This window comes from Malus domestica, chromosome 04 (genome assembly GCF_042453785.1).
Source record: "Malus domestica chromosome 04, GDT2T_hap1".
In the NCBI taxonomy this organism is placed as follows: Eukaryota; Viridiplantae; Streptophyta; class Magnoliopsida; order Rosales; family Rosaceae; genus Malus; species Malus domestica.
This window is the reverse complement of record NC_091664.1, coordinates 29,656,066-29,682,774: the sequence shown is the minus strand read 5'-3', so window position 1 is coordinate 29,682,774 and position 26,709 is coordinate 29,656,066. Positions and strand designations below refer to the sequence as shown.

General features: G+C 36.3%; 4 protein-coding genes and 1 long non-coding RNA gene across 7 annotated transcripts; 3 read left to right on the top strand and 2 right to left on the bottom strand.

Moving 5' to 3' along the window:
- The first annotated feature begins 3,231 nt into the window (after nucleotides 1–3,231).
- LOC103434328 (uncharacterized) lies at nucleotides 3,232–6,310 on the top strand. Its single transcript, XR_001789865.3, has 6 exons — nucleotides 3,232–3,431; nucleotides 4,089–4,143; nucleotides 4,731–4,865; nucleotides 5,334–5,387; nucleotides 5,468–5,612; nucleotides 6,098–6,310. It is a non-coding gene; the product is annotated as an uncharacterized lncRNA (long non-coding RNA).
- A 6,597-nt stretch (nucleotides 6,311–12,907) lies between these two features.
- Nucleotides 12,908–17,391, top strand: LOC103434148 (zeta-carotene desaturase, chloroplastic/chromoplastic-like). 3 transcript variants are annotated; one of them, XM_008372456.4, is made up of 14 exons: nucleotides 12,908–13,350; nucleotides 13,716–13,831; nucleotides 14,023–14,157; nucleotides 14,250–14,322; nucleotides 14,415–14,488; nucleotides 14,738–14,842; nucleotides 14,991–15,235; nucleotides 15,361–15,448; nucleotides 15,611–15,653; nucleotides 15,753–15,909; nucleotides 16,042–16,170; nucleotides 16,474–16,546; nucleotides 16,690–16,854; nucleotides 16,933–17,380. In XM_008372456.4, the coding sequence occupies exons 1-14, from the start codon at nucleotides 13,215–13,217 to the stop codon at nucleotides 17,098–17,100; spliced, it is 1,707 nt and encodes a 568-aa protein (XP_008370678.3). In that variant the 5' UTR covers nucleotides 12,908–13,214; the 3' UTR covers nucleotides 17,101–17,380.
- A 613-nt stretch (nucleotides 17,392–18,004) lies between these two features.
- LOC103434149 (uncharacterized) lies at nucleotides 18,005–20,631 on the top strand. Its single transcript, XM_008372457.4, has 9 exons — nucleotides 18,005–18,222; nucleotides 18,317–18,456; nucleotides 18,796–18,902; nucleotides 19,039–19,104; nucleotides 19,270–19,352; nucleotides 19,531–19,577; nucleotides 19,878–19,956; nucleotides 20,056–20,150; nucleotides 20,262–20,631. The coding sequence occupies exons 1-8, from the start codon at nucleotides 18,145–18,147 to the stop codon at nucleotides 20,143–20,145; spliced, it is 690 nt and encodes a 229-aa protein (XP_008370679.3). The 5' UTR covers nucleotides 18,005–18,144; the 3' UTR covers nucleotides 20,146–20,150; nucleotides 20,262–20,631.
- A 787-nt stretch (nucleotides 20,632–21,418) lies between these two features.
- Nucleotides 21,419–22,402, bottom strand: LOC103434150 (uncharacterized). Its single transcript, XM_008372459.4, has one exon. It carries the CDS (start codon nucleotides 22,400–22,402, stop codon nucleotides 21,419–21,421), a length of 984 nt encoding a protein of 327 aa, XP_008370681.3.
- A 2,600-nt stretch (nucleotides 22,403–25,002) lies between these two features.
- LOC103434151 (uncharacterized) lies at nucleotides 25,003–25,431 on the bottom strand. The gene has a single exon (XM_008372460.4). It carries the CDS (start codon nucleotides 25,429–25,431, stop codon nucleotides 25,003–25,005), a length of 429 nt encoding a protein of 142 aa, XP_008370682.3.
- Nucleotides 25,432–26,709: the final 1,278 nt, after the last annotated feature.

Below are 26,709 nucleotides of genomic sequence, written 5' to 3'. Positions count from 1 at the left end.
TATCGATTAATAATAATATTGTATTGAAATTGCTATTTATGCAAGTTGAATTTAGACCTCTCATCAGTGCAGAAGAATACAACTAGATTGTAATGACAATGGACACTACGGCCTCGTTTGGAAACTCGTATAAGAAGGAGTATGATTCTCTCGTCTCCTAATCTCCATCACATTCATTTTATGTTGACTTTTTTTATAAATAGTTACGATTAAATCATGTTAATATTTTATGTTGATTTTTTTTATGAAAAGAAAAACAAAAAGAAAAATATAAGAAGAAAAAAGAAAAATAAGAAAATTAAAAGATAAGAGAATCCTATTCCGATACGTGTAAACCTACAAAGTTCGAATCAAGTCTATTTGTACCAAAAGAAAAGCTAGGCCTAGTTGTACACTAAAAAGCTAGGAGTAGCAGTCCCAAATAAGAAGGGACACACTATCATCTCCATGTGGTCACCACTTTGAATTACATAACTATGTGACAAATAACATTCCTACCTTCTACGATACTTTATCAATCAATACAATAATACTTTATCAAACTACAAAATTACAAGTCCGTGAATTACTTTGATAGTTAGGGTTTTTCTTTTCAATCACTGCGTCTCGGATTCAATCATTATAATTTAGTATTATGGACTAGTGATATTCTTCTTCAATTGTAAGTTTATAAGTAAGAGGTTTTAAGTTCGATTTTCACCAAAGACGAATTTGAACCACATTATTGATAGCTCATTGTGAGGCTTAGCCCACTCCCCCATCTCTTATTGTATAATTTTGTTTGTTCAAAATAAAAATAAAATTACAATCCTAGTTTTTTGCTTTTGTTGGATTAAAACATAACAATAATTCCTAGTTCATACATCGTGCATTGATAATTGGAGAGATTTTTTAAATATGTAAAGATAGAGAACATGATATAATGATATTTAGTATACTGAATCATATTTCCGGCATACTGAAAAATCTTTCTTATAATTGGACCAGCAAGGAGTACTCTTTGGACAAGGTCAACAATAACACTGAATCTTCATGGTCTTAACATTATTAAAAGTTGATATTTATGATTTTTATCCAATAATTAAACACTATTTGTAAGCCCCTCCTTGGTCCTATTTTATTAATAGATTGAACCTTGTATATCTAACCAATGATAGGGACCACTCCAAACAAACATATCAAAATATGGTTTTGCATAATCTTGGATCATGGATCCATCATTAAGTTACATATAAGAAATGGCTATGTCGGTAAGTGAGTCGAAATATAACATAATTTACGAAAAAAATAAACAGTTTGAATTAGGTTAAAAAGGCGGACACACTGCTTTGATTAACTGACCTTTACCCATTTGCCAAAGCACTGTAGTTAGAAGTGGCATGAGATCTTCACATGCAGAGTAAGAAAAAGAACCCAATAACTTGGGGTGTAGAGAGTGGAGTAAGAAAGTGGGAGATTCATGCGATGGTAAAAGTAAAAAGCTCAAAGCTGTAAAAAAATGCAATGAAGGGTAAGTGGGTCTTTCTGTGGTATGAACTTTTGATTTTGTACAAGTGCTTTCTGTACAAGTGCTTGTATCAATCATTCCGTTGATCTTTTATACCCATTCCTTCTGAAGTTGCAATCATGTAAAGTCAAAGGGGTTAAATTCCAACATAAGATTGTTGAACTTTGTTGTGTTATTTGTGAGTTTTAACGAAACACTCCATGTACATGTTCACTTTTAATGAAAAACCAAATTTTTACCTTTTTCTGGTACTATTCACTACATCTTTATTTGTATTTTTTTCATTAAAACTATTATTTTTTTTAACTTTTCGTTAGTTTTTCTTATTTTATTTCCATATAAATCGTCAACAATAAGAAAAGTTTTCTTGAGTCTACTTCCTCATAGTCCAATGTTCATCCTACAACAAAAGAATCCTTTTTTCCATCAAATTGGGCTTTACTTGGATATCAAATTGTAGCCCAAAGCCCAGAATGACATTTTCATTTTGGATGTATAAAGTATGGAATAAACGTGAGTTAAACTAATTGACTTGTTAAATATGCACCGGACTTAAAAAAAAAAAAAAATCGAACTTTGAACTTATTCTACTTCTAATTTGTTACATCACCCTTCTTCTCCCACTTGAGCTCACCTAGCTCACTTGAAAGGCTTTTCATCGGCTTGTCTATGTCATGTCACAATATTCATAACTATTTGTTAGGTTTTCTCATAATTATTTGTTAGGTTTTTTCACATGCGGACGTCCCTACCATCACTCACCACCACCTCCACTTCCACCCCAATTCCGACTGTACATTTCTCCAACCTTCAACCCCTCCTATTTTCTTTTTCTTCTTTCTTTCTTTGTGGTTTTGGTTCATCGATGCCGCCGGAGAACAAGGCAACGATGTTGAGGAGCGTGAGAAAAATTGAGAAAGTTGAAGAGAAGAGTGATCTTAGTCGCACAATTTACGTAAACGGTTAAGATATTTTGGTCTACATAATCCAGATGGTTCAGATTCGAAAAGGATCCCGTTCCTTCTTTTAAGTGCAAATTTTACAAATATATTATTTCTAAACAAGGATACATGCATCCCTTCTAAAGTAAAATATAAGTTACGTATATTACAAGTAACATTGAAATACAAGGAAACACTGTATTCTTCTTGGCAACTTAAGGGGAAGGAAATTTTCATGCTATCTCAATACAATACATGACTAAATAAAATTATGCAGGAGCGCGATCATATTTAATCTCTAGTGTATTTTGGCGTTGCATAATACTAAGGTTTCACATTGGAAAATTGACAAAATTAACAAAATTAACGACGACTTATACTGTATGGTTTAACTTCTAATTACACCGACATCTTATGTGATAAAATCTAAACACTTGTTGTGTTGTGAATGTGGTAAGTTGTAATTACAAGTTGAGAACAATACCGGTGTGGTTAATTGTGGAATGTTGGCTCGTCTGTCTGGTATCTTGACATTTGGTTTAGTGGAATTTTTTCCACCTGTTTTTCAATAGAATATAAGTTACGTACATTACAACTTTTTAGATCAGGTTTTATAAATTATACATTTCTTAATTATTGATTAACGTGTTTATTTTATATTAGTTACACATAGTATATTTTACAAATCCCCCCTAGTGTGGAATTTCGCTTCGACCCATCCTACGGCCACAAATAACAGGAGAAAGCAAAACCCACTTGATCCGCCGTCCAATATTAGGACTCACAATTTCGGGCGAGAAAATTCCCCAAATTTTGCTTTCCACTTTCTCGAAGGCCAAACAGAAAAAAAAAAGAAAAAAAAAAAAAACGGTGAGCGATTAGGAAGCTGAGCAGAAAATTGAGAAATTCACAGGACGCCGAGTTCTCTCTTTCTACTTGCGACGATCCCGCTCTCAACGATTCTCGCCCCATGGATAATCGAGGTCCCTCTCTCTCTCTATCTGTGTATACATACATACATACATACATACATACATACATACATACATATATATGCGTTTGGCTGCTGAGAAATTATAAATTGGTAAAATTTAACCAGTTCTGCTTACTGGGTTGTTGAATTTCCTATTTTTCTGGGTTTATAGCAGTATATGCATGACGATGGGCATCTTCTTTCGATAACAGTTGGTTTAGTCATTGGGTTTCAATTAGGATGTGTATTTAGTAAAATTTATCATTAACAATGTGACTTAATACAACAAGTAATTATGTGATATTTTCAATTACTTATAGTAACGATACCGTTTTTAACATCAAGTTGGAAAATTTCACTCGGTAGGGCTCGTTATTGTTGAAAGGATTAGAAATAAGTTGTGAGTTGAGTGCATTTTGGTTGTTTACAGAACCTCGGACATTTGAGGCATGTCGTATTTCCCTTTCTTTCGTAAAGATTGAAGATTTTTTCGCGGTTTGTTGTCGCTCTAATATCGTTAACAAGATTGTTTAACGCCAGAGAGTTGGATGGGCAACTACTTGTGTATGTGATTTTGTGGCTATGTTTTTCGTAAGAATACACACACACACACACACACACACACACACATATACATGTTTACTCAAAATTTGTTGTTGATCGACAGCGTTATCATGCTTACTTCATGGAGGAGGTGCACTCATGGATGATTATATCTGCAGGTGACTTTCCGATACTTATCATTAGTAAAGTTCTTAATTTTGGGACACTTTCATACTTAACATCAGTAAAGTTCTTAATTTTGAGAGAGGTTGGTTTTTTATTTATTTTAAAAATTTTAATTTCCACGTGGGCTCATATTGACACGTGGTGCCCAGTTATTGTCCACATGGGTGCCACGTCATCATTTAACTGAAGTTGTGACGGAAAACTTAACGGATGTATGAAAGTGTCCTAAAATTATGACTTTACCAGACTGGGACGAAAAAAACTTGATATATGAAATGTAGAAAACCAAGAAACTTCAGAGTAGTAAACTGAGATTAACTCTAGAATATATGTTCTTCTTGTTGATTCTTTCGAAAGTCTGTATGTGAGATGTACCTGTTTGGACTAGTGTCGTATATGTATATTACTCACTGTATAATCATTGGATTTTAAACTTTATCCATAATTGTCCGCTGTTGAGGGAAGTAAGCTTATCATGATGTGTCTTCTTGGGAAGTAAGCTTAGCATGATGTGCCTTCTTGGATGGCCGTCTTTACCATTATTTTGAGATGAGATAATTAAGTAACTAAATCTTAACAGATTGGCCAGCTGTTGTAGCATGTTCATCAGCAATCATAGGATTACTTCATGATTCAAAGTATCACCGGTGATGGATTTGATACTCACCCTTTACTGGCATCGTACTCACGGTTTCTGGTTGTATTACATGTTGAGGTATGTTTACTTCTCAAACTCACACATTCTAACATGAGTTAGTTATCCTTTAATTTCTATAACCTGTATTTTAATTTTTTTTGTTCTTTATTACAAAACCAGTCTTGTACAAGAATATTCACAACTTGGAAACTTAAAAACGAAATTAATGTAAAACATTAAAAGACCTCATTTCCCTATATATATATGTGTGTGTATATATATCCTTCATTCATTCCCTGAGATAGTGGCCCTACATTCATTTGACTTGTGCAAAGACGGAACATAAAATGCAATTCAGTGTGACAAAAAAAAAAAATGCAATTCAATTTTTGTGTTGTAGCATGGGTGCACCTGCGTTTTTATTTTCCGATTTGTGTTCAATATGTTCTCATCATCCCTTGTTCTTGAGTTTCTCTCCCGTTGTGAACTGCGCTGTATGTTTAAGGTGCAAAATAGTTTTGAAAAATAAATATGATACTTGTGCAGATTGCCAAGGTGGTTCTGCTGGGGTGTAATTTGGCTTCCTTTTGAACCTCTAAGGTATGTTAAAATGCAATTGATGTCCATAAGTTGCCCCTGCATGTTTAAATTTATTCATGAATGCATATCTGGAATTGCAGCGGAGCAAGACTGACTTTGTACGTTGAGCTTTTACATTGACTCGAGAATGTCAAGGATAAAAGAACACAAGGTTCAGCTATATTCGTACAAGCTTGATCCTCAAACTGTTTCAATCACATGGAAAAATCCCGGTTGAAATCTAAGGTAATCCTCTTTGATCACATTCTATAAAACTATTTTTGATTAAATTTTATTTTCTGAACTGCGATTGTGTAGTTGCTAATTGAGTTTGGTTCAAACATCAGCCGTATTGTTAGAATAGTTTAGTTATTCAACTCAATGAAGTTGAATTTGAAAATTAAAGTTGGAGGTTCTGAAAATAATTCATATATCCGATTCCTACTGCTACTGCCTAAATGAATGGAATTTTATGGTCCAGTAGAAGAATGCAAGAAGGTCGGGTAAGCAATTAGAACAGTAATACAGGAAAGTGGAATGTTGGCCCCGATGAACAACTAAATAGTAGCGATTGTATTGGACCTCATAAAATAGCAATTGTATTCGTCGTCGACAGTCTATGGCAGTAGGAAAAAGGGAAAATAGTGATCTTGTTTAGTAAATGTGTGATTTTGGAGTTTTAAGTTTAGTAATGTGCTTTTTAATGGTGCTTTGGCTGTGTGAATTTGCAGGCTACAAACATTGGGGATCTGCAGGCTTCACGTTAGCACGAGATTATCATAAAAAAAAAAACCCAAGGGAATTGCTTAGAGAGTAATTTTGAACAATATTTTCATGTAAATTCTGTAACACAAACAACTAGAGTGAGGGTGATGAGAGGATGTTGGTAGAGTTACGTTTTGAAGCAAACAATCATTGTTTAAACGGCCGGGGGAGAAGGCGTTTTTTCTTCTCCGACTTTTAGCGAGGATTTTTAATCCGTCGCTTTAAATATATTTAGTAGCGGTTAGCGACAAAATTTTTATTGTGGCTAAAGGTCTAGGCTTTTAGCGAGGATTTATTTTCGTTGCTTAAAACATCTTTAGATGCGGTTACCGGCGAATATTTGGTTGCTAAAGGTCTTCGACGCGTTGGAAACTATAAAATGGTCATTAAATATAGGAAAATCGTCGCAAGACATTCTAATTTGTCGGGGAAAGTTTAAAAATCGTCATTGAAACTCAAAAACTGGATACTTTCTACTAATTGATTTCTTTTCCTCCCATTTTTTAGTAGAAAACTTGTTCTCCTTCCCACAAATACTACAAACAGCTTGGTAAACCAAGAACCAAGAATTTTATTTAATATTCTATCAATTATATCTACAATGAACTTAGAAGACAATAAATATGTAACTTTGAATAATATCGTATGAACAAATTAACGTGAAGCCACCTTCTAAATGGTTTATCTTTTGATGATTATAAATCTTTTATTTTTTGATGATTATATATCTTTCTAGGATGAGATTTGCTTCCTTATATGACGATTATCAATTTGTCGACTTGTTTGGTTAATGTCGAAATGAGCGATTAATTTGCAGTCAAATCCAGATTACAAATTCAATTTTCACATTGCATCCAATCTTTCTACAATCATAAAATGAAATCCCAGAATTTCTTTTGCTTTCTTGGCAGCCATGCTATATCTGCCGTTTTAGTAACTTCTAGTACGTACAAAGGGAAGCATTCTTACTGAATCCCATCATCTAGAACACGATTATATTACAGAAGTAATTTGCGAGCCAACTAATTTCCTGCTCATCTGTATAAGTTGTAGATGAAAACTTTGGAAATCTTTGTGTCCAGAGGAACATTGTCACGTAATATTACAATGCATATGTTATAACAGGAGTGGACTACGAAAATGATATGTTCTTTTCTAAGGCATATTAATTAGAAAATATACAAGTGTTATCATTTGAGTAGAATAATAACACCACATAACCAAATGATTTGGAAAAATAAACTACATGCCACATCAACAAGGGCCTATGGATTGGCCACATGAAGCTTAGCACCTTGTAAATCTGTTTGAGCTTTGATTTCTTCAAATAAATTACAAAATCACCATTTCTTTGCCCACATCCATCCATTTTCTGGATCACTTTCAATTTTCCAAGTTATTTTCATTAACAAATTAATCAAAGAAAAAGAAAAGAAGAAAAAAACTAATTGTAAAACTTTGATAAACGACAAATTATCAAGAAGGTTGCATAACTAATAAGTTATATCTTGTTAAGATTTTTGGTTCGTACCGAGTTACAATTTGTGTATTTATAAAGACCTAATTTTGAAACAAATAAGAAGATAATCCTAATAATCGAAATCCAGGAACGAATTTATATTTCATTGTACTAAGATTTAAATATTTTTAATCTTATGGTATGGATAGATTTCAAATGAAATAATAATATGACCCATCTAGTTCCTTAATCATGCATTCAATTACTACTAATTAAATTCGGGTAAGATCATCATCTTAGTTGTAACATATTAATTAAATTGTGTACAAGAAAGATATGGATTCGAAAGCATTTTCTCGTCAGAAACAAGACTAATTTGTTAACATCCACAACAAGATTTCTTACTCAAGTCCATCATCGCCCATGTCACTAACTTTATTGTACTAATCGTGCTCCTTATGACTAATTAACAAACAAATTTAAAAAGTAATTGTTACGTAAGGCAACGAATTTTTGCTCATAATATCTCAAAGTCGTAGCTGATGAGTGTGTATACTACTAGAAAACTGCTCATAGAGCACAAACTTTACAAGCAAATTCATAATTTTGGACATGGAAGTCGAAATCGTGCGCTATGATCGGTGGCAATGCCATGTGCGTTTTCCTCACCATTCTTAAGTGGTGGTAATGTTTACCACTCTACTTATTACCATTACATGAGTTTAAATATTAAGATTTGTGTCTATTCACTATACAAATCAAAATTTACACTTATTCAATAGTAATAAATAGGGTGGTAAGTATCACAATCATTTGAAGGTGGTGAACAAAAATATTCCTGGCAATGCCAATAAAGGGAACAAACAAGTTAACGGTAGCTGCATCATTGCTAACACGGATATATGACATAAATTTTGTGTTTTTTGAGTCAAAAGATACCAATATCAAATAATATCTAGAGAAAATAGAAGAAAACTTAGTATAATCTACTTTCTAATAAGGGATTAGTGGAAAAATCATCTATGTTACATGTAAACTTCGTCTACTATATTGACATTAATATATTAACTTTAATGAAAATTAATGTCAACATAGTAGACGAATGTTCATTAAAAGTTGACATCTGAAGAATATGGTTGGTAAAACTTTGAAATCTCGTTTGTGCACTTTACTCCATCTATATAAACCAATGTTCTTCAATCCTACCATGCATCTAGAAATGTTTCTCAAGGACAAGAGATTCCAAAGATGAAATCCCAAAAGCTCCTTACATTTTTCCTTGCTTCCATGGCAATATCTGCTGCTTTAGTAACCTCAAGTACATTTTCACTCTCTCTCTACCAGATTTCCGAACGATGCTACAAAACCCTAATTATTTTCTCAACATTTTCGCATGGATTTCACTTCGTTTTTCTGAAGCATCATGCGAAAAAGTTATGAAAAGAGTTGCATTTTATGAACAGATATTTTTTTTCTTGTAAAAAAAGGAACAATAAACTAGATAATTAATTAACAGATGAAATTGGTTTTGTGTTTGAATGTATAATATTGCAGAAGTTATAGCAGATGAAGTGAAGGTGCCAAAGGATGATCACTCAGTGCCCCTTGATCCTTATTGCTACGATCTCTGCTCAGACACATTTGGAGATGCCGAGTGTTTTGCAGCGTGCAAGGGCAGACGATTCAGGGACGGGAATTGCATTGTTCAAACGGGGAAGCTACGTTGTTGCTGCAGCCGTTAGGGAGACAGACAGACACAACAATAATACTGGAAATTTGTAATAAAACAATGTAAAGGGAAAGGAGTTGTTGTTAATAATCACACTGGCTTTATCTTCGTGCTTATTTAATAAATTTCAAAGATAGGGGACCGGGGGTCGTTCTATCGGAAGTTAGCTTTTTCTAATCGCTCTGTGCAGGAAGAAAGTAGTCCACTTCGTAGTTGATGGCTATTCTTAGGGTCTTGGTTCTTTCTTATAGCCTTGTGCGGGTTTAGAGTGTAAAGCTACTATTGTAGTCCGACTACCAAGTCTTGTGTGTAGTTCAACTCGCCTAATCCATTATCATCTTTTCATTAAAAAAATTACACCGTTTAATACCAAATCTTAATTTGCTCCTTGTGACTGAAAGATAATTTATACTAGTAATTAGTAAGGTAATTAACTTTCTGCTCATCTTAATGGAAAGATCATCTATGCAATCTAGTGTTGGAATTTTATTAGTTTATCTTCACATAGATTACAATATTAACTAGAAGCAAAGTGTAAATCAAACCTGAAGAAGCCATTGCAACAGAGTTCGCAGAGGTAAGTCTTCTACTCAATGGGGACCTTATGTTTTCACTAAAATATGGCTAGTTTACTGAATAAGAACGTGCATTTCCCCTTGAGCAGGGACTGAACCTTTATAGATGTGTAATCTCAACCATTTCCTCCTATCATGGAAACAGTTTGATTAAACCCCACGTTCATTTGATTTTCAACGTGGGATATGCACTCTCTACCTTTATCCTTATAGTCCTACCATAAAGGAAATAATATTTATTCATATATTAACTCTAACTGATTTAGGCTTCCACTAAACTTAAACCCCGTGATAAGTTTAGAGTCCAATAGGGTTCCAACATCTAGTTCCTAATTTGGTGAATGGATATACTATATTAGCTTAAACGTAAATTATTTAAGTATGTGCAAGAGATTTGTAGCTCAAGTGATTAAGATCAATTTTTCCTAAAATCTAAATTCTAGGTTCGATTTCCCCTCTCCCAACCTCGTTGACGGCTAAGATGACAAGAAGCACAATCCGTAGGATATCCTTCTTGTTGCATGCCCAAGTACATACATTTGTTATAGAGTACTCTTCATTTTCTCTCTCACCACTAGTTTACTAGCCCTTTTTGTCCGCCCCGATGCTACAAAACCCTACTGTTTTCTCAACTTATTCACATGAACTTCACGTTGTTTTCACAAAACTTCACGTGACACTACGACAGAGTTGAAAAAAGAGTTGCACCGCCAAGCAATTTTATTTTTTTCGTATATTAAGACAAACAACTAGCTAACATATTTTGTGTTTTTTGGCTTGGATATTGCAGGAGTTGTTGTAGATGGAGTGAAGGTGCAAATAATCACTCAGTGCCCCCTTGATCCTTTTAGCTGCGAACTTTGCAACGACACTATTGCAAAACCAAACAATTCAGTGATGGAATTGCATTGTCCAAACCGAGAAGCTACATTCTTGTTGTATATAGGGGTGGGTATGGTTTGGTTCGGTGCGGTTTTGAATGAAACGGTAATTGAAACCGAAACTTTTTGCGGTGTGGTTCGGTGCGGTTTTGAAACCAAAACCGAAATGAAATCAAAATGTTTGGTTTGGTTCGGTGTGGTTTCAAACGGTTGCGGTTCGGTTTTTGGGAAAAAAAAATATAATTTAAATTTTACACTTATTTACACATAAGACGGTCTTATTTTCTACACAATACATTAATTAACCAACCCACATGAGCATTCTTTTCTTTACTGCTCTCCCCACTCTCTCATGTACATTTGATCACAACAAGAAAATGGTATGGGAGAATGGTATATAATAAACTAGCTTAGCCTAGCTAGTTAATTGCACAAATGATAGACTTTGTGAGCAAGAAAAAGCACCTCAAATGGGGTACCTGGCTTATTATTTGAAAGATTGAAGATGCCAAGCTTGATGAGGGTTATAACTTGAGAAAAATAATCAACATGTACATATATATAAATGTATCCTCATTAAATGAATCAGCTTTCTAGTTTCTGCAGAAAGCTGATGTATTGATATAATTAAGCATTTTGTATGTTAGGGTTTAGGTGTTGCAGAGCTTCTATGAAGGGGAAGGATATTCAAAGTTTCTGCTGAGACCGAGATGGATACAAGCAGCGAGCGAGAGCAGTGCACTGAGGTTGTCGAATATCATATGAGTTTTGAGAGACAGAGACCGATGAGGATTGAGGGATAATTTGAAAGTTTGTCGAATAGGGGTGGAAATGGATGACATTCTAGTGTGGTTGAGTTCATACTAAATGTATGAACTCTAACAAACAACTAATTAAAACATGACATTTAATTCGAGGTGCGGTTTTCAAAAGCCAAAACCGAATCCAAACCGTTTTCTACACTGCGGTTCAGTTTCAAAACTGCAAAACCAAATTGTTCGGTGTGGTCTGATTTGGTTCGTGTTTTGGTTTAGGTTTTCAGTTTCAAGTGTCCACCCCTAGTTGTATCTTTCAGATTATAGATACACACAAAAATACTTGCTCAGAAAAAACTGTCAATAATGGCCTACCTGCAAGGGCACACTGACTATGTTGACCAATTCATCTGTGTTACAACTCTTATTCATCGTTTTAGATTCACTCTGCATTTATGTGTTCAGAGTCCACGAATCAAGAGATTTAGGCCCTTTAGAGAGAGAAAGAGATCATTGTTGTTCAAGTTTTTAGATTTTTGTGAAGTGAACCAATGGACTAATAGAAGCCGTATGATTAAAATTGAGTAGTCCAAACCTCTTAATCTACGGGCATCGGGCGCAGAGATCTAGATTGGATCTCAATCCCTTATCCATGATATCTTATTTTCCTTCAATATAATCTGAAGTATACCATTTCAACATTGCAGTTTAATGATGTCTCTAAAAAAGTATCACATTTTATAATGTATATTGAGTAATCTAAACTACTCTATTTTACGTGAAAATTGATTAAACTCTTGTACAAAGACACAGATAGTTTACTTAAGCTAATTAACCCGACTCACGTCTGTTATGTCAAACGCTTACTCATAAATCATGACACATTCTTCCACTTTCAATATTATCTAAAAGCCTTAGTGGCGCATTTAGGTTACACAGAAGGCAGCGCACTTCTAACGTTACATTTGCTCGCTTAATTTCTGATGCTTCACCAAATTTAAACAGACAATACAATAAACTTCAAACCAACCACAAAATACCACCTCCAAATATATATTTTATTTCGTTGAAAAAAAAAATGTATATGTATATATAATTTATTTATTTATTCTGTAATATAAACAAAATTGTTTTTATTATTACAAAATTAATAGGGCGTTTTTTTTTTTTGAAAAAAACAGGATGTTTTGAAAGAGAACAACTTGTACGATACAAAGATAATAGAGAGTAACTAACACGTTTTATATTATTGATACGAAATATCAATGTAGTGGTTTACCGGTGTCTTATAAGTTATTCTCGTTTTAAAACTCATATGGCGGGTCCCACATGACATTGTGAGAGTGGAAATTGATATTATTTTTGAAATTCTGTATTACCACTTACCAGAATTTGCACATGAAAGTTGGGTTCGCCAAACTCAGTTACGTGACAAATTCTCACCCTCAGCATCTCCTCCACTCCTGATAGTCTGATACCCTCTCCCTCTCTCTCTCTCTCTCTCTCTCTCATATGCTTCAGAGCTAGCTAGTTTGATTTCCTTCACTCTCTCTTTCTTTACACAGACCAGTACTCTGCTTAGAGAGAGGGGAGAGAGAGAGAGAGAGAGAGAGAGAGAGAGAGAGAGAGAGAGGAGAGAGAGGAGAGCTCAATTGAAGTTGTGGGTTATTAGAGGCTTGAATCCATGGCTTCTTGGGCTCTTTTACCGGCAGCTCCAGTAACTGGTCGCTGTCTGGTGATTCCTGCCAGGACAAAGAGGTCCTCCTCCTTCTGGGTTCGCTCTTCTTTGGACACTAATGTTTCTGACATGAGGGTAAACGGTAAAGTTCCCATTTTTCTTAAGCTCCAACTTGTCAGTTTTCAATGGTTTTATAGCTTTTTAGTTGATTTTAATTTCTGGGTTTTCTTTCTGTTGGAGAATTATTGTGATGCGATGATTGTTACTTTAATTGGATTCATGATAAAGTTATTGGCTTTTGATCAAAGTTCAAACTTTTCAAGTTCCAAATTCCATTAATTTATTTTAAGAACTAATCTTTGTGCTGCAATTTGAGGTTAATACTTAACATTACCACGAAAAGTTAGACAGAATATGGTGTTTGGTGATTAAGTGAAGGATTATTTACTGTTTGAGCTACTATTTAATGTATACTGAGATGAATGCTTAATCTTCCAGCTCCAAAAGGGTTGTTTCCACCTGAACCAGAGTTCTACCGCGGTCCGAAGCTGAAAGTGGCCATTATCGGAGCTGGACTCGCGGGCATGTCAACCGCCGTTGAGCTTTTGGATCAAGGCCATGAGGTTTGTTTACTTTGTCTGAATTGTATGTTTCTTTCGGTTTAGAGCTATATTGCTTCAATGTGTGAATTGAATTTTTAAAGTTGGACACTTTGACTGAACTTCTTAGTAAGCTAACTTCATAATTTTCTGTAAGGTTGTTTGATGACCGATTGTCTTTTCCTGGGAAACTTGTTAATTTGTAAATTCTGCAGGTGGATATTTATGAATCGAGGCCTTTCATTGGCGGAAAAGTGGGCTCTTTTGTTGATAAAAAAGGAAACCACATTGAAATGGGACTCCATGTTTTCTTTGGTTGCTACAGTAATCTTTTCCGATTAATGAAAAAGGTGAACAACTATTGCTTGGTTGAACTTCTGTTACACTAGAGAAATATTATGTATAATTGCTTATAAGTTTTCTTGGACCACCACTTAAACAGGTGGGTGCAGACGAAAATCTTCTTGTCAAGGATCATACTCACACTTTTGTAAACAAAGGGGGTAACATTGGTGGTATGTCTTGGTGCCTGATCTTGTATTTCACGGTTCATTCCTGAATCACTTATATCCAATGTACATTATCCGTTACTTGTTTTTCATCGCAGAACTTGATTTTCGGTTCCCAATTGGAGCACCAATACATGGGATTCTTGCATTTTTGTCTACAAATCAGATTAAGGCAGGTTTTCCCATTGCCACCATGACTGACTTTACTGCAAATCATCATCATTGTCACATCTCATTATTTTGGATACCAGTATAGAGAATATAGCATTGTTCACCTTGTGTCAGGAAAAACAGTAAAAGAAAAAAAAAAGACACTTTTTCCATGTTTTCATTGAGTTGATTAATCCTAGTGAACCAAATTGTAATGTAGCTTCTTGCTGAGTTAGATTTCTGTTACTGAATTTCCTTTATAACTGTTCAGACTTACGATAAAGCAAGAAATGCAGTGGCTCTTGCCTTAAGTCCGGTTGTAAAGGCTCTTGTTAATCCAGATGGAGCATTGCAGGACGTACGGAATTTGGATAGTGTAAGAATGAAAGATATTTTTATCTTTTATTTTGATCTCCATTCATATTGTGTTTTCAGTTGAAACTGGAAATGTTTGGAAGTCTATTGCAAGTTATTATTTTCTCACACAATTTTTGTATTTTAAAAATTGAACTTGGCTTTTGCAGATAAGCTTCTCTGATTGGTTCTTGTCCAAAGGTGGCACGCGAATGAGCATCCAGCGGATGTGGGATCCTGTTGCATATGCACTTGGGTTTATTGACTGTGATAATATTAGCGCTCGTTGTATGCTCACTATATTCACATTGTTTGCCACTAAGACCGAGGCTTCCCTTCTACGCATGCTCAAGGGTTCGCCAGATGTTTACTTAAGTGGCCCCATCAGAGATTATATCATTGCCAAGGGGGGCAGGTATATCTTTGTAAAAGCTAGAAGAGCTTTACATTGAAATGATGAGATAACAGTTTTTTGTTTTTCAGTTTCTCCTATATCAGTTGATCTCTTATCAGTTGGAATGTCATTTTCTGCTGTTACAGGTTTCATCTCAGGTGGGGATGTAGAGAAATACTATATGATAAATCTTCTGATGGCGAAACATATGTTACTGGATTTTCGATGTCTAGGGTAACTTACTTATCATATTGCTTCTTTTAATATGAATGAAATTTAATAAAGATCGATTTCTTTGACGACTGGAATCTTTAATTGTGTTAACCTTGGATGCGTGTAGTGGAACTTGTGCTTCTTTAAGTGTAAATACCTAGTTTGTTCTTTTTGTGGTTGTAGGCTACTAACAAGAAAATTGTGACAGCCGACGCTTATGTTGCAGGTTTGTGGTTTACTCTTGCTCCTTTGTTCCTTCCTATTCCGAAAAACTATTTCCAATTTCAGTTGAATAAGTTTTTCTCCCATATTTGTATGTTAACAGCGTGTGATGTGCCTGGAATCAAGAGACTGCTTCCTTCTCAGTGGAGGGAATGGGATTTTTTCAATAATGTTTATGAGCTAGTTGGAGTCCCTGTTGTCACTGTGCAACTTAGATACAACGGTTGGGTCACAGAGTTACAAGATCTAGAACGGTCAAGGTGATTCTCCCTTACACACTGAAGTACTTAGATGTGAAAAGAAAAACTCTTTCGTGTTAAGGACCTTGTCAGAATCTTAAAAAAAAATTTGCTTCTTCAAGACTAATGGACAGGGATATTTTTGTTTGATAGGCAATTGAAGCAAGCTTCGGGATTAGATAATCTCCTATATACTCCTGATGCAGATTTCTCTTGCTTTGCCGACCTAGCGCTTACTTCTCCTGAAGATTACTACATTGAGGGACATGGTTCACTCCTCCAGTAAGGAAAACATACCCATTATTATTCTTATCTTTCGGTTTTACAAATAGAGATACATTAGATTTTAGAAAAAAAACAGACACCCTCTTTATTTGGCCTCCTGTAGAACTTTGAAATGTTCAAACCGAACCAAGTAGATGCGGTGGTTTTTTAATTGCTTGAAATTTCCATCCTAGTTGAGCAAAATACATTACACACACACACACACACACATACACATTCCGATTAGGTATCAAGTCACTGCACTTCCTATTTGCACTTTTATAATTTTGAACTTAACGCTGGTGCTTCTTCATCTTGCAGATGCGTTTTGACACCAGGTGATCCTTACATGCCTTTACCAAACGAAGAAATTATAGCAAGAGTGACGAAACAGGTAATTAGCTTCTAAAGAACACTTTGCATACGTTAAGCAAGTTAAACTGCAGTTAGAAGAAACCAATAAAAACATTGAATCTTTTTTTTTTTTTTTTGGTCAATGGAAACATCAAATCTGAACCTTAAAATTTTCAATTCAAGGTTTTGGCTTTATTCCCATCATCCCAAGGTTTAGAAGTCACTTGGTCATCAGTTGTCAAAATTGGGCAATCTCTCTATCGGGAGGGACCTGGCAAAGATCCGTTTAGACCTGATCAGAAGACACCTGTGAAGAATTTTTTCCTCGCTGGCTCATACACAAAACAGGTAGGTTTGCGCAAGTGATTCTTCTGTAGAAGAATGATGAAAGAAAATGCAAATTCTAATTGGCTGTACCTTTTACAGGACTATATCGACAGCATGGAAGGAGCAACTTTGTCTGGCAGGCAAGCCTCTGCATATATATGTGATGCCGGGGAAGAGTTGGTGGGATTGAGAAAGAAGCTTGCAGCCCAAGATTCTGGGGAATACACAAAAGCTGTTAATACTACTGATGAGCTGAGTCTTGTCTAACACATTGCCTGCCTGCCATTCGTTCGTTAGCACGGAAAAAAACCTCCTCAAATCAAAATGTGGTGTCAGCCGGCGAGTTTGACATGAGCTAGCTTTGTTCATTAGACATGTTTTACAATGTTCTATATCAAGTATAGAAAGGTTAGTCTCATTTGCGAATCATGCGATGAATGTAAACCTGTTAGGCATGAAATATATTTTCAATCGCACGATTTCTGTAAGTAAACAACATCGTCAAACTTTTAACATCGAACAAGAAGCGATGTTTTGCCTGCTGAAATGCCCTTAACAGACTTGGCCCTGCATCACTAGTAGGCATTCTACCCATGCGCAGTATCAATAGGCTCGAAAATAGCATCAGAATCAAGCAGCAGACCCGGTCTTTTAGGCTGGCGTTTGTAGCGCTGCATAACATATTGCAGAATTTCTTCTCGAAGAGTTGCATATGCAGTTTGAGCAAGGAAACTGTACGGAGGGACAGTGCAGGATCTATACCGAGGTGCTTTCCTGCAACACTAATCCCCAACACTTTTAAGACAGGATCTGGGAATTCCGGCAGGCACAAGCTGCATTGCTTGAAAACTTCCTTTTATCTCCGCATCATTACCAAATTGCAGAAGCCTATGTGTTCCATTTTTTGCAGTCCGCGATGGCAGGCAGTAGGAGAAGCGCATGTTGGTTTCGTAAACTAGTTGCCTAGGATGAACGTGAGGATCCCGGGATCCTCATGTCCGTTTATCGTAGTTTTTGTCTCATGTTTAATTTTAAATAAAAGTATTTAAAATGATTTATAGTTGCACGATGTACGATGAATAAACACGATTTGAGCATCTTCAGAATTCTTACAAAGAGGATCCGTTCATTCCTCTGCCATTAACCGTAAACTGTTGTCTTTTGTACACGTGTTGTGCAAACATAGGAGCTTAAAAACCCAACCCTCCATTAACCGGCCCAATTTCCTCCAACCCAAATATAACCCGACCCGACCTTTGCGGTTCCCCAACTGTATTAACCGACTAGGTGAAATCTCAACCCGCCAAAACAATGGCGGGAGTAGCGTGTTACGGTTGCACTGCAACTGCAACTGCAACTCTACGGCTTCCTCCGCTCCCGCAGTCGAAGGTAACACACAGAATTCAAATTTCGGTTTTCAATTTTACTTCAATTCCTGACCGTTTGTTGCTTTCTGATCCATTTATGACCGTCCATTTTCCAGGGAATCCGCGGCATCCGGTGCTCCTCCGCCGCACCGGATAACAACAGCAACAAGAGAGAAACCCCGCAGGTTTTGAAAATCGCTGTGAGCGGAGTCACTGAGCTGCTCAGGCTCCTCTCCTCCTCCAACAAAGCATCCAGGTATTCTTCCCGTTTTACCCTTCTCAGATTCAATCTTTTGATATTTTCCGAATTTTCGAATTTTCGAGCTTTCGATTTTGTGTGTAGAGTTGATAATTTGGAATAATTCTATGATGTTTTAAATTATCGTTAATTGTACAATCTACTTGTCAAAGGTTGTTCCTTTTTAACAATTTTGGATGACCATAACGTCTAACATTACACATACCAGTGGTTGTGAGCATACTATATGAAGTTATGAACCCTAAATAACATTGGTCACAATTATTTGTCCGATCAATTTGTTGGTGACTCGAGCTCTTTGGACTTCTGCGTTTTAATTTTGTTAACATGTTGCAGATTAAATGGAGCGAGTGACAAAGAAAGCGATGAGTTTTCAGTTTCCGGCATTGATGATGTTGTAACGATTCTCCAATCTGATTTCGAGAACGCGTATTTTGTAACAGGTACTACTGCACTGTTTAAATTGAATGAGACCTTCCTGTGTATGTCTATGTACATATATGAATGATCGTTTCCTCACCTAGTGAAATAAGGTTTTGTTGTCGTTGTTTCACTTTTCTACTTTGGGTTTGGTAATAGGGATTTTCACTTCTGCAATTTATAGTGAAGATTGTGTCTTTGAAGATCCAACTATTAGATTTCGAGGTAAGAAAATCCTGGCGATTCGCTTTTGTGTCACTTGTACTTTATATATGGTGCAATACACACACATGTAAAAAGATGTCTGCTTGTCTTACACTGAATTCGATTGCATGCTCAATTATGTAAGACTTATCGCTCTGCTAATTTTCATGGTCTTTGGCTGTTTAGGTAAGGACTTGTATTCTCGCAACTTGAAATTGCTTGTTCCTTTCTTTGACTCTCCCTCAATTGGATTAGAAAAGATCGAGAAGGTAGTCATTTCGCAGTGTATCATAGTTGAATTCAGTACTATAGTTCAAGATATTACATATATCACCGCCACACGAACTATGTTAACTGAACTATAATGTGCTGTGTAACACTGCTTTATTTGAGGCCAAACGCTGAAAATCCGAGCTGATTAGATACTGTAAACATGACTATGTACAGGGTATCGATTCTGAAACAAATTTTGTGCTTGCAACATGGAAGCTCAGGTGCTTAAAATGATCTTGTCGATTTTTCACATGGATTTTCTGTGATAAGTTCTGGCTGTATTAGTATGTATTAGGCATATAGGCATAGAAAATATCTTGGCCTTTCTTTCAACATATTTTGCTCTTTATGCCTTTTGATAGCATGTCAAAAAGTAGAAAGGGAAATATTAGAGTTGGTCTTTGCGGTTCCACGGTACCACCCCGTTTCATGAAGTGATTCTCTTTGATTGTGTCCATCCTGCTGCATTCTTTGTAACTCCTAGCTGTGGGTTCATCCTAACTATTTTTATCGGTATGCAGGACATACCTAAAACTTCCATGGAGGCCTCTCATTTGCATCGATGGAAGTACGGTCTATGACTTAGACGATAAGTTTAAAGTGAGAACAAAAAGCGCTTTCGTATGCTGGATTATTGATCCTTAACATATGGTAGTTTTGCCAGTCATCAATTTGTGATTTCCCCTATTGGTTTAACAGATTGTAAGGCACGCTGAAAGTTGGAATGTCTCTGCAATTGAGGCAATTGGCCAGCTGTTCACGCCTACTTATGGAAGATCCAATGACTGAACACAGTAAGTCTTCGAACTCCCAACGCGGTTTAAATTAAGATGAATAGGAGTTGCTAATCAGGATCAAGACGGAAAAGACTAACATTATGTTCACGGATACTGTTGAACTTTCAGTTGTTGACATTCGATTCTGTAGTTCTGAATTGGCAGACACCAACGTTGTTTGAAGCCCTATATCTCGGCGAAACTTAAAAGTATGATTAGATTCTTATTCTTTGGATAGTATTAGACCTTACTTTTGCTTGGTACATATTGTTTTTGGTATTTCTTTGACTTGTCCCCCAATGTAACGACGTAGGGGGATCCATGTAGACATAGTACCTATTTATACACTCGAACGACCCCTATCATGTTCTGTATGTGGACTTTTGCAGAAGCAGAAATTTACAGTTGCGTATTATTTACGTCAACCGAAATTCTGTCTAGTTCTGTATAGACCTTTCTAATGCTAATATATACTGGATGACATGTGATTTGGTTGCTATTTTATTCCATTTCCGGCGCCTTCTGCCGGTTAGCATCGGGCCAGACAATATGCCATGAAAAACCAAGCGGAGTTTTCCCCTCAACTTTGTGCCCGTAACTACTTTAGACAGCTGCAGATCCAATGAATTAGATCACAATATTTACCAAGAAAAGTTGCTACATTTTGCCAATCTATATGTTTTCTATGCAGAAAAATGAGATGTCAATATTTTTTTAGTGCTTGTGATTATTACAAAGGGGGAGAAGTGTACGTTTGCAATGATGATATAGAATATAGCCATTAGGCATAAACTGTGTAGGGACAGTAAGCTCCCCATGTTCTTGTGCAGAAAGTCCCGACCTTTCTGTTAAAGGCATTAAAAAAGACTTCAAAATTTGAAAAACAAAGAATGCATATATACTGGATGTGGGCGTAGCTACATTGGCATGGATGTGCTCTCTCTGTGCACTCGAGTTCAAATGATCCTCCCCGCAATTTAGATTAGTCAGAGTAGAATATCGCTTGTATCAGATAAAAAAAATGCATACATACATATACAAAAGGAAAGGAAATTCATTTCAACGCATCCTTTGATTGTATACTCGTGAACACCTTCGTTTATTTTAGGCATGTGAATTGAATGAATCAAAGGAGATTCAAGAGACCAAAATAAATATGAGCGTGCAGAAGGAGAACAAGAATGCGGATGTCATTTCGCAAAGGAAAAACACAAGAAATTTACAATATTAAGGACTTATTTCCAATTTCAAACATGTCCTCATATTGGAATTAATAGATAAAAGTGTCAATCCCTCTTCCAAGCATACAACAACAGAGAAAATCCTCCATTACTACCACACGACCTAGTTGATGAAGAACATGAACTCCTACCCCCATCACTACTTTCATCTGCCCATTGCAGCACGCTCGAGCACGACGGCGATGGAGACACCGATGACATTGATGCTGAAGCAGCCGACGTTGACAAGCTCTTCCTCATCAACTTCTTCTCAGGACCTACCATTTCCGGCCACACTCCACCATCGCCAACTTGAAATACAAATACACCATGACCGTTCCCATTACTGCCACCATGATTATTAACCCAATTGAAGACATCCCAATAAAATTCAAATTCTACTCCGCCAACAAAAATCTTCTCATTGCCTCTGAATTTCCAAGCCAACCTTTTGACAACGAGGCTTGTTACTCCATCTACTTTTACTCTAAGTGTTCCCTCGCTGCACTCTATTCCGATTTCGTGTTTGGACCCCAAGAACTGAGCTCTGGATATGTAATTCCTCCGCCCGAACACATGTTCCCGCCTTGACAGTAAAGCCGGTTGGCTGAGCTTGTGAGTCAGAAGTAACCCTGATCGCTGAGTCAACTCGTCTGAAAGATCCCCCAGAAAGAATTCAAGCCTTGCATTGCAAGAAATGGCGATGTAGAAGCAAGACTCGGGCTCGGCGGAGTTGTGAGTGAAGTCAGCCCGTGTGAAGTCCCAGTAAAGCTTGATTCTTTTGTGGTGGCTGTGGGTTAGAGAGATGGATTTGGAACCGGGTCTGGTTCGAAAGAACGAGAAGGTTGACGGGTTGAGAGAGATAGTGAGGGAGAAAGAGTTAGAGGCATGGATGGTGAGGGATTGAGAGAAGAGGGTTTTGGACCAGGTGAGAGTGAGATATGTGGGAGAGTTGCAAAGCTGAGTTTGGTATATGCAGGTTATGAGGTTTTGAGGCACTTGAGAGGTGCTTGTGGGTGTGTTGGGCTGGCTGAAACATGCTGGGATCATGGTGTTCCAATTTTCAGTGCTTGTTGCTCAAGCATAAGCACTTGGAGAATTCTGTGGGAAGTTTTAATGTGATGAGAGAGAGAGAGAGGTGTGAATGGAGTGTTTGGAGGTTTGATTATATATTCTTTTGGTTTTGTATTGATTGGTAGTTTTATATTGAGGTTTTGTGGAAGAGAGAGAGAGAGAGAGAGAGAGAGAGAGAGTTGGGAGGCTTAAAGGCTTTGTCCTTGGCTTGTTGATGATGGGTAGTTTGGATTTGAGGCTTTGGAAGCTTAAAGGCTTAGTCTTTGGTTTGGTGCCGATGGGGAGCTTGGGATTTTGAGGCTTTGCTACGCGCTAGTCGAGTATATAATAAGAGCTTTTGGCTTTTAGCTTTTGAGTTTTGGCTTTTGGCTTAGAATGTGCTTGTGGCTTTGAGTCTTGAATGATGAAAGTCACAAGGTTCCCATCATCACAATCATCAGCACCGGTAGCTAAGCCTTACATTCATGTTATATCCTTAATTTGCGCCTTTGATGGATTTTTAAACTCTCTCTCTCTCTCTCTCTCTCTCTCTCTCTCTCTCTCTCTCATGGGCATGGGAATGAGCTGTGTTGCACTAGGGTTTCAGTTGGGTCACAGTTGCAGGTGACTTTGGTTTTATTTTAGTTTTACTTTCAAGGGTAAGTAGTCTTTCCATTTTTTCTATACATATAATAATGTTGTTTTTCAATTCTTTGCCATCTCGAAAGGAGATTTTAGAAGATGGGGCCTTGGGAAAAGGAGAGAGTCCCCCCAACCACTTTTGTATGGTAGCTTCAGTTTCACTTATCAAGTGGAAATGCATCATGTTTGATACCAAGATGACGACACACAACGAAACATGGCAAGTGAGTTGTAGACTGCAACTTCTCGTATTATTATAAAACAAAAGAATTAAGTGGAAAGACACGTAAATAGAACCAGTCATGAGCTTCTAATCCAAAATTGAATTAGATAGCACTGAATATGCACAAATAATTAGTAGCATATAAACCCTAGTTTAATGCCTTTTTATTCATATTATAGTGTCTTGAGTTATGTTTTTATGATGAAAAGTTTGTAACTAATTTTATTTGTTTATATTTTTTCAAAATTGATAATGATGAACACACGCCATCAAAGCATGACAAGTAGATTGCAGACTGCAACCTTTTGTATAATAAAACAAAAGAATTGAGCGGAAATGTACAAAAATAGAATCAGCTACAAACTTCTAATACAAAGTAGAACTAAAGAGACATTAAACGGATAATTAGACGTATATAAAACACAGTTTAGATATTAAACGGCCAATTCACGTCATGACGTCTCTTTGATTTATTCATGATGAGAAATTTATAACTAATTTCATTTTTGTATATTTTTCAAAATTGATCAAGATGGCGATACACCAACGAAACATGGCAAGTAGTTGTGGACAGCAACATCTTGAATTATAAAACAAAAGGGTTGAGAGTATAGTACACAAAAGCATGATATTTTCATATTTTGCCATGATTTCAACAACTAATCGTTTTGAATGCCGATGAGCATGTTTAATATTTGGCCAATGAGGACGAAACAAGTTTCTCTGCTCTAACGTTTAGTGTGGCGCCTAACCTAGTAGAGTGGTGCAGTGTTTGAGGCAAGATGTTAAAGGCAAAGGGTCTCTCTTGGGTTGCATGCTGTTTGGCACATTCCCAGCATAATCCCGATCTCCCATCCAACGATCATTCTTCTTCTTTTTGGGTTGCATGGATTTGGTCACTGTTTTCCAAGATATGGTATAGCTACAACATTTTAGTTAACTAACCTACCCAGTTGATCATCGAAACGAGAAACTAGAAAGTTCTGGATGCGATAAATCATATTACGTTGCATGTTCGTCCAAGACACAATAATAAGTTCAATTTGATGAACCTAAATGTAGAAATCCTTTATATGTGTCTTAGGTGGATGATTGATGTAGCACGATGCCCACACCTAAAGACCAAAAAGAGAAATTAAGATAATCCATGTGCCATATGCCCTTTTGTATATACTTCTATAAACAATGACCTGAAACAAAGCTTATAGTTCTGCTAAAATATTTTGACTGTTTCGTAGTGAAAAACAACAAATAAAAATTAGTATTCTGTAAACTAGATTGTTTTGCCAAAAAAACTAGTCTCCCCCAAAGGAAAAGAACTTCTGTATCACGGGTGCAATATTGTACCTTTCCATTTCTCATTACGGATATATATTGCAATCTCCCTACATCTTATACAATGCAACTTGTGAATTTACCCGCTTAAAAAATGTTATATATTTTACCTTGTAAATTGCGGACAAAATGACAATTTTTGTACTAAGAATATACGCAAAGTAATATATAAACAAAAGCAAAATCTTAACAAATCCATACAACCCAAAGTAATAAAACAAAAATGCTCCATATATAACACCTGAAAATTAAACAAGTATTCCAAAATTTTCAGGTTCATCACATCTTTTTGCCTATGAATATATTATTCCAAGCATCATTCATTTACTATCTTTGTAGCTAGATGTATACAAAAATACCATTAAATACAAAGATCATGAAAATTATTTGATCCCAGCTATTTGCATACTCTTGCCTTTTCATGTTCAGCAGCCCTCATGAGGAGGCTGCCATGTTCAAGCGCCACCAGAACCGGCGAACCCCCGATCCCTCGCGCCACCGCGAGCATCGTCTCCGCCAACAGAGTCTGAAACTCGTGACCATCGATCACACCATTTTTATCCGCATCAAATCTCTCAAATATTGCATCATGCAGGACGTTGATTTCGTCTTTCGGCTGCGATACGTACCCGATGCCCGGCAAAAGTTTGCCAAACCCTGCACGTAGCTTCTCCCTCGATAGCCCTCCCTGACCGTCCACGTCAAGTTTTCCGAAGCATTCCTTACTGCATTTCTCAAACATCGTTGTGTCTTCCACGAATCCGGTGACGGTCAAATTGTTCAGGGCATGAATAACAACGGCACTGGAACTGCTACTCGTTTTCATTGATCAATCAAAGAATTTCAGCTCTTTTCAGAGATTTGTTTTTTGGGTGTAATTTGTGAAATGAAACTCTGTTGCCTAATTTTGTTGACTTTGCTTATATATATAGAAGATGTGGTTAGCTCCTAATCTTATGGGGTTTCTGTGGTTGATGAGCCATTATTTTAGAAGTTTTGGGTTAGTTGGAGCTATGGTGGCTTGTAAATAATGTTCCTTACTTTTTCAACTGAATAACGCGTTTTAGCAAGACTACGCAACGCATATTCCCCAATAACGTGGTTTGGTGCTATAAGTAGATGGCAAGCAAGCAACTCTCGTGATTCACTGATTCTTATTTCTGAAAGCGGTTTTCTTTTTTTTTTCTTTTTTTTTTTTGCGTCGACTCTGCGTTTTTTAAGATTATTAAGTGTTTTTATATTAGTAAAAGCGTTTGTAATAATGTTGTGCAAGAAAAGTTAAAAGTGCTTCTTTTGGAAAGCACATTTTATGTTTCAAGTGTTTTTCTTAAAAACGTGTGAAGACATTTATTACGTGAGTGTTTCGTAGAAAAATACTTCATAAAAAATGCTTTTATGACCAATAAACACTTGGATTTTGAAACGATGCCATTAACTAAAGTGTTTACTTACATGTAAACCAAAAATATATACAATTATTCATACAAATTTCACAAAAAATCACGTATATATCTCTTTTCAAGAATACCATGTAAGTTGTAACTTTAGCGTCTCTATATTTCTTATCTACGTACCCTTCTTTACCCTCAAACCTTAGGAACTAGAGTCCTTATTCAAGAGATAGTGAAGAATACTTTCAACCACTTAAAACTACAAGGCATTTTCAAGCAAATCACGTGCATTTTAACTTTGGCAGCTCTATATTTCTTATCTACCATCCTTTACCCCTCAAACCTCATGAACTTGAGTCCTTGGACAAGCGATGGTGGAGAATGATTTTAACTACTTAAAACTACAAGTCCTTTGCTAAGTTGAACCCATATCTGTGTTGAATAATATTGGTTTCCTCAAATTTGTTGACTGAGATAAATCAATGGTTAGATGGAGTGCCAACTCATTACTTCAATCAACGGTCAGATAGAATACCAAATCAGTTTATAGTTAGTTAGTTAGTTAAAAGATAAAGCTTGCTAGCTAAGACTGTATGTTGGCTTATAAATAGCAGAGAACACATATTGTAATTCAGTTAGTCAATTCCAAAGATCAATACAATTTCTCTCTTCGCTATTTCTCTCTTTCTTTAATCTTTCTTCTCAGTTTTCTG

What these genes read in the sequence shown, in the direction of transcription:
- LOC103434151 (XM_008372460.4), bottom strand. Translation starts at nt 25,431, where the DNA reads ATGAAAACGAGTAGCAGTTCCAGTGCCGTTGTTATTCATGCCCTGAAC.
- LOC103434150 (XM_008372459.4), bottom strand. Translation starts at nt 22,402, where the DNA reads ATGATCCCAGCATGTTTCAGCCAGCCCAACACACCCACAAGCACCTCT.
- LOC103434148 (XM_008372456.4), top strand. Translation starts at nt 13,215, where the DNA reads ATGGCTTCTTGGGCTCTTTTACCGGCAGCTCCAGTAACTGGTCGCTGT. An exon ending in TTTTCCGATTAATGAAAAAG is followed by an intron (nt 14,158 to 14,249) that starts GTGAACAACTAT and finishes CCACTTAAACAG; the next exon opens with GTGGGTGCAGACGAAAATCT. An exon ending in ACGTACGGAATTTGGATAGT is followed by an intron (nt 14,843 to 14,990) that starts GTAAGAATGAAA and finishes TGGCTTTTGCAG; the next exon opens with ATAAGCTTCTCTGATTGGTT.
- LOC103434149 (XM_008372457.4), top strand. Translation starts at nt 18,145, where the DNA reads ATGGCGGGAGTAGCGTGTTACGGTTGCACTGCAACTGCAACTGCAACT. An exon ending in CTCCGCTCCCGCAGTCGAAG is followed by an intron (nt 18,223 to 18,316) that starts GTAACACACAGA and finishes TCCATTTTCCAG; the next exon opens with GGAATCCGCGGCATCCGGTG. An exon ending in GATTAGAAAAGATCGAGAAG is followed by an intron (nt 19,353 to 19,530) that starts GTAGTCATTTCG and finishes GACTATGTACAG; the next exon opens with GGTATCGATTCTGAAACAAA.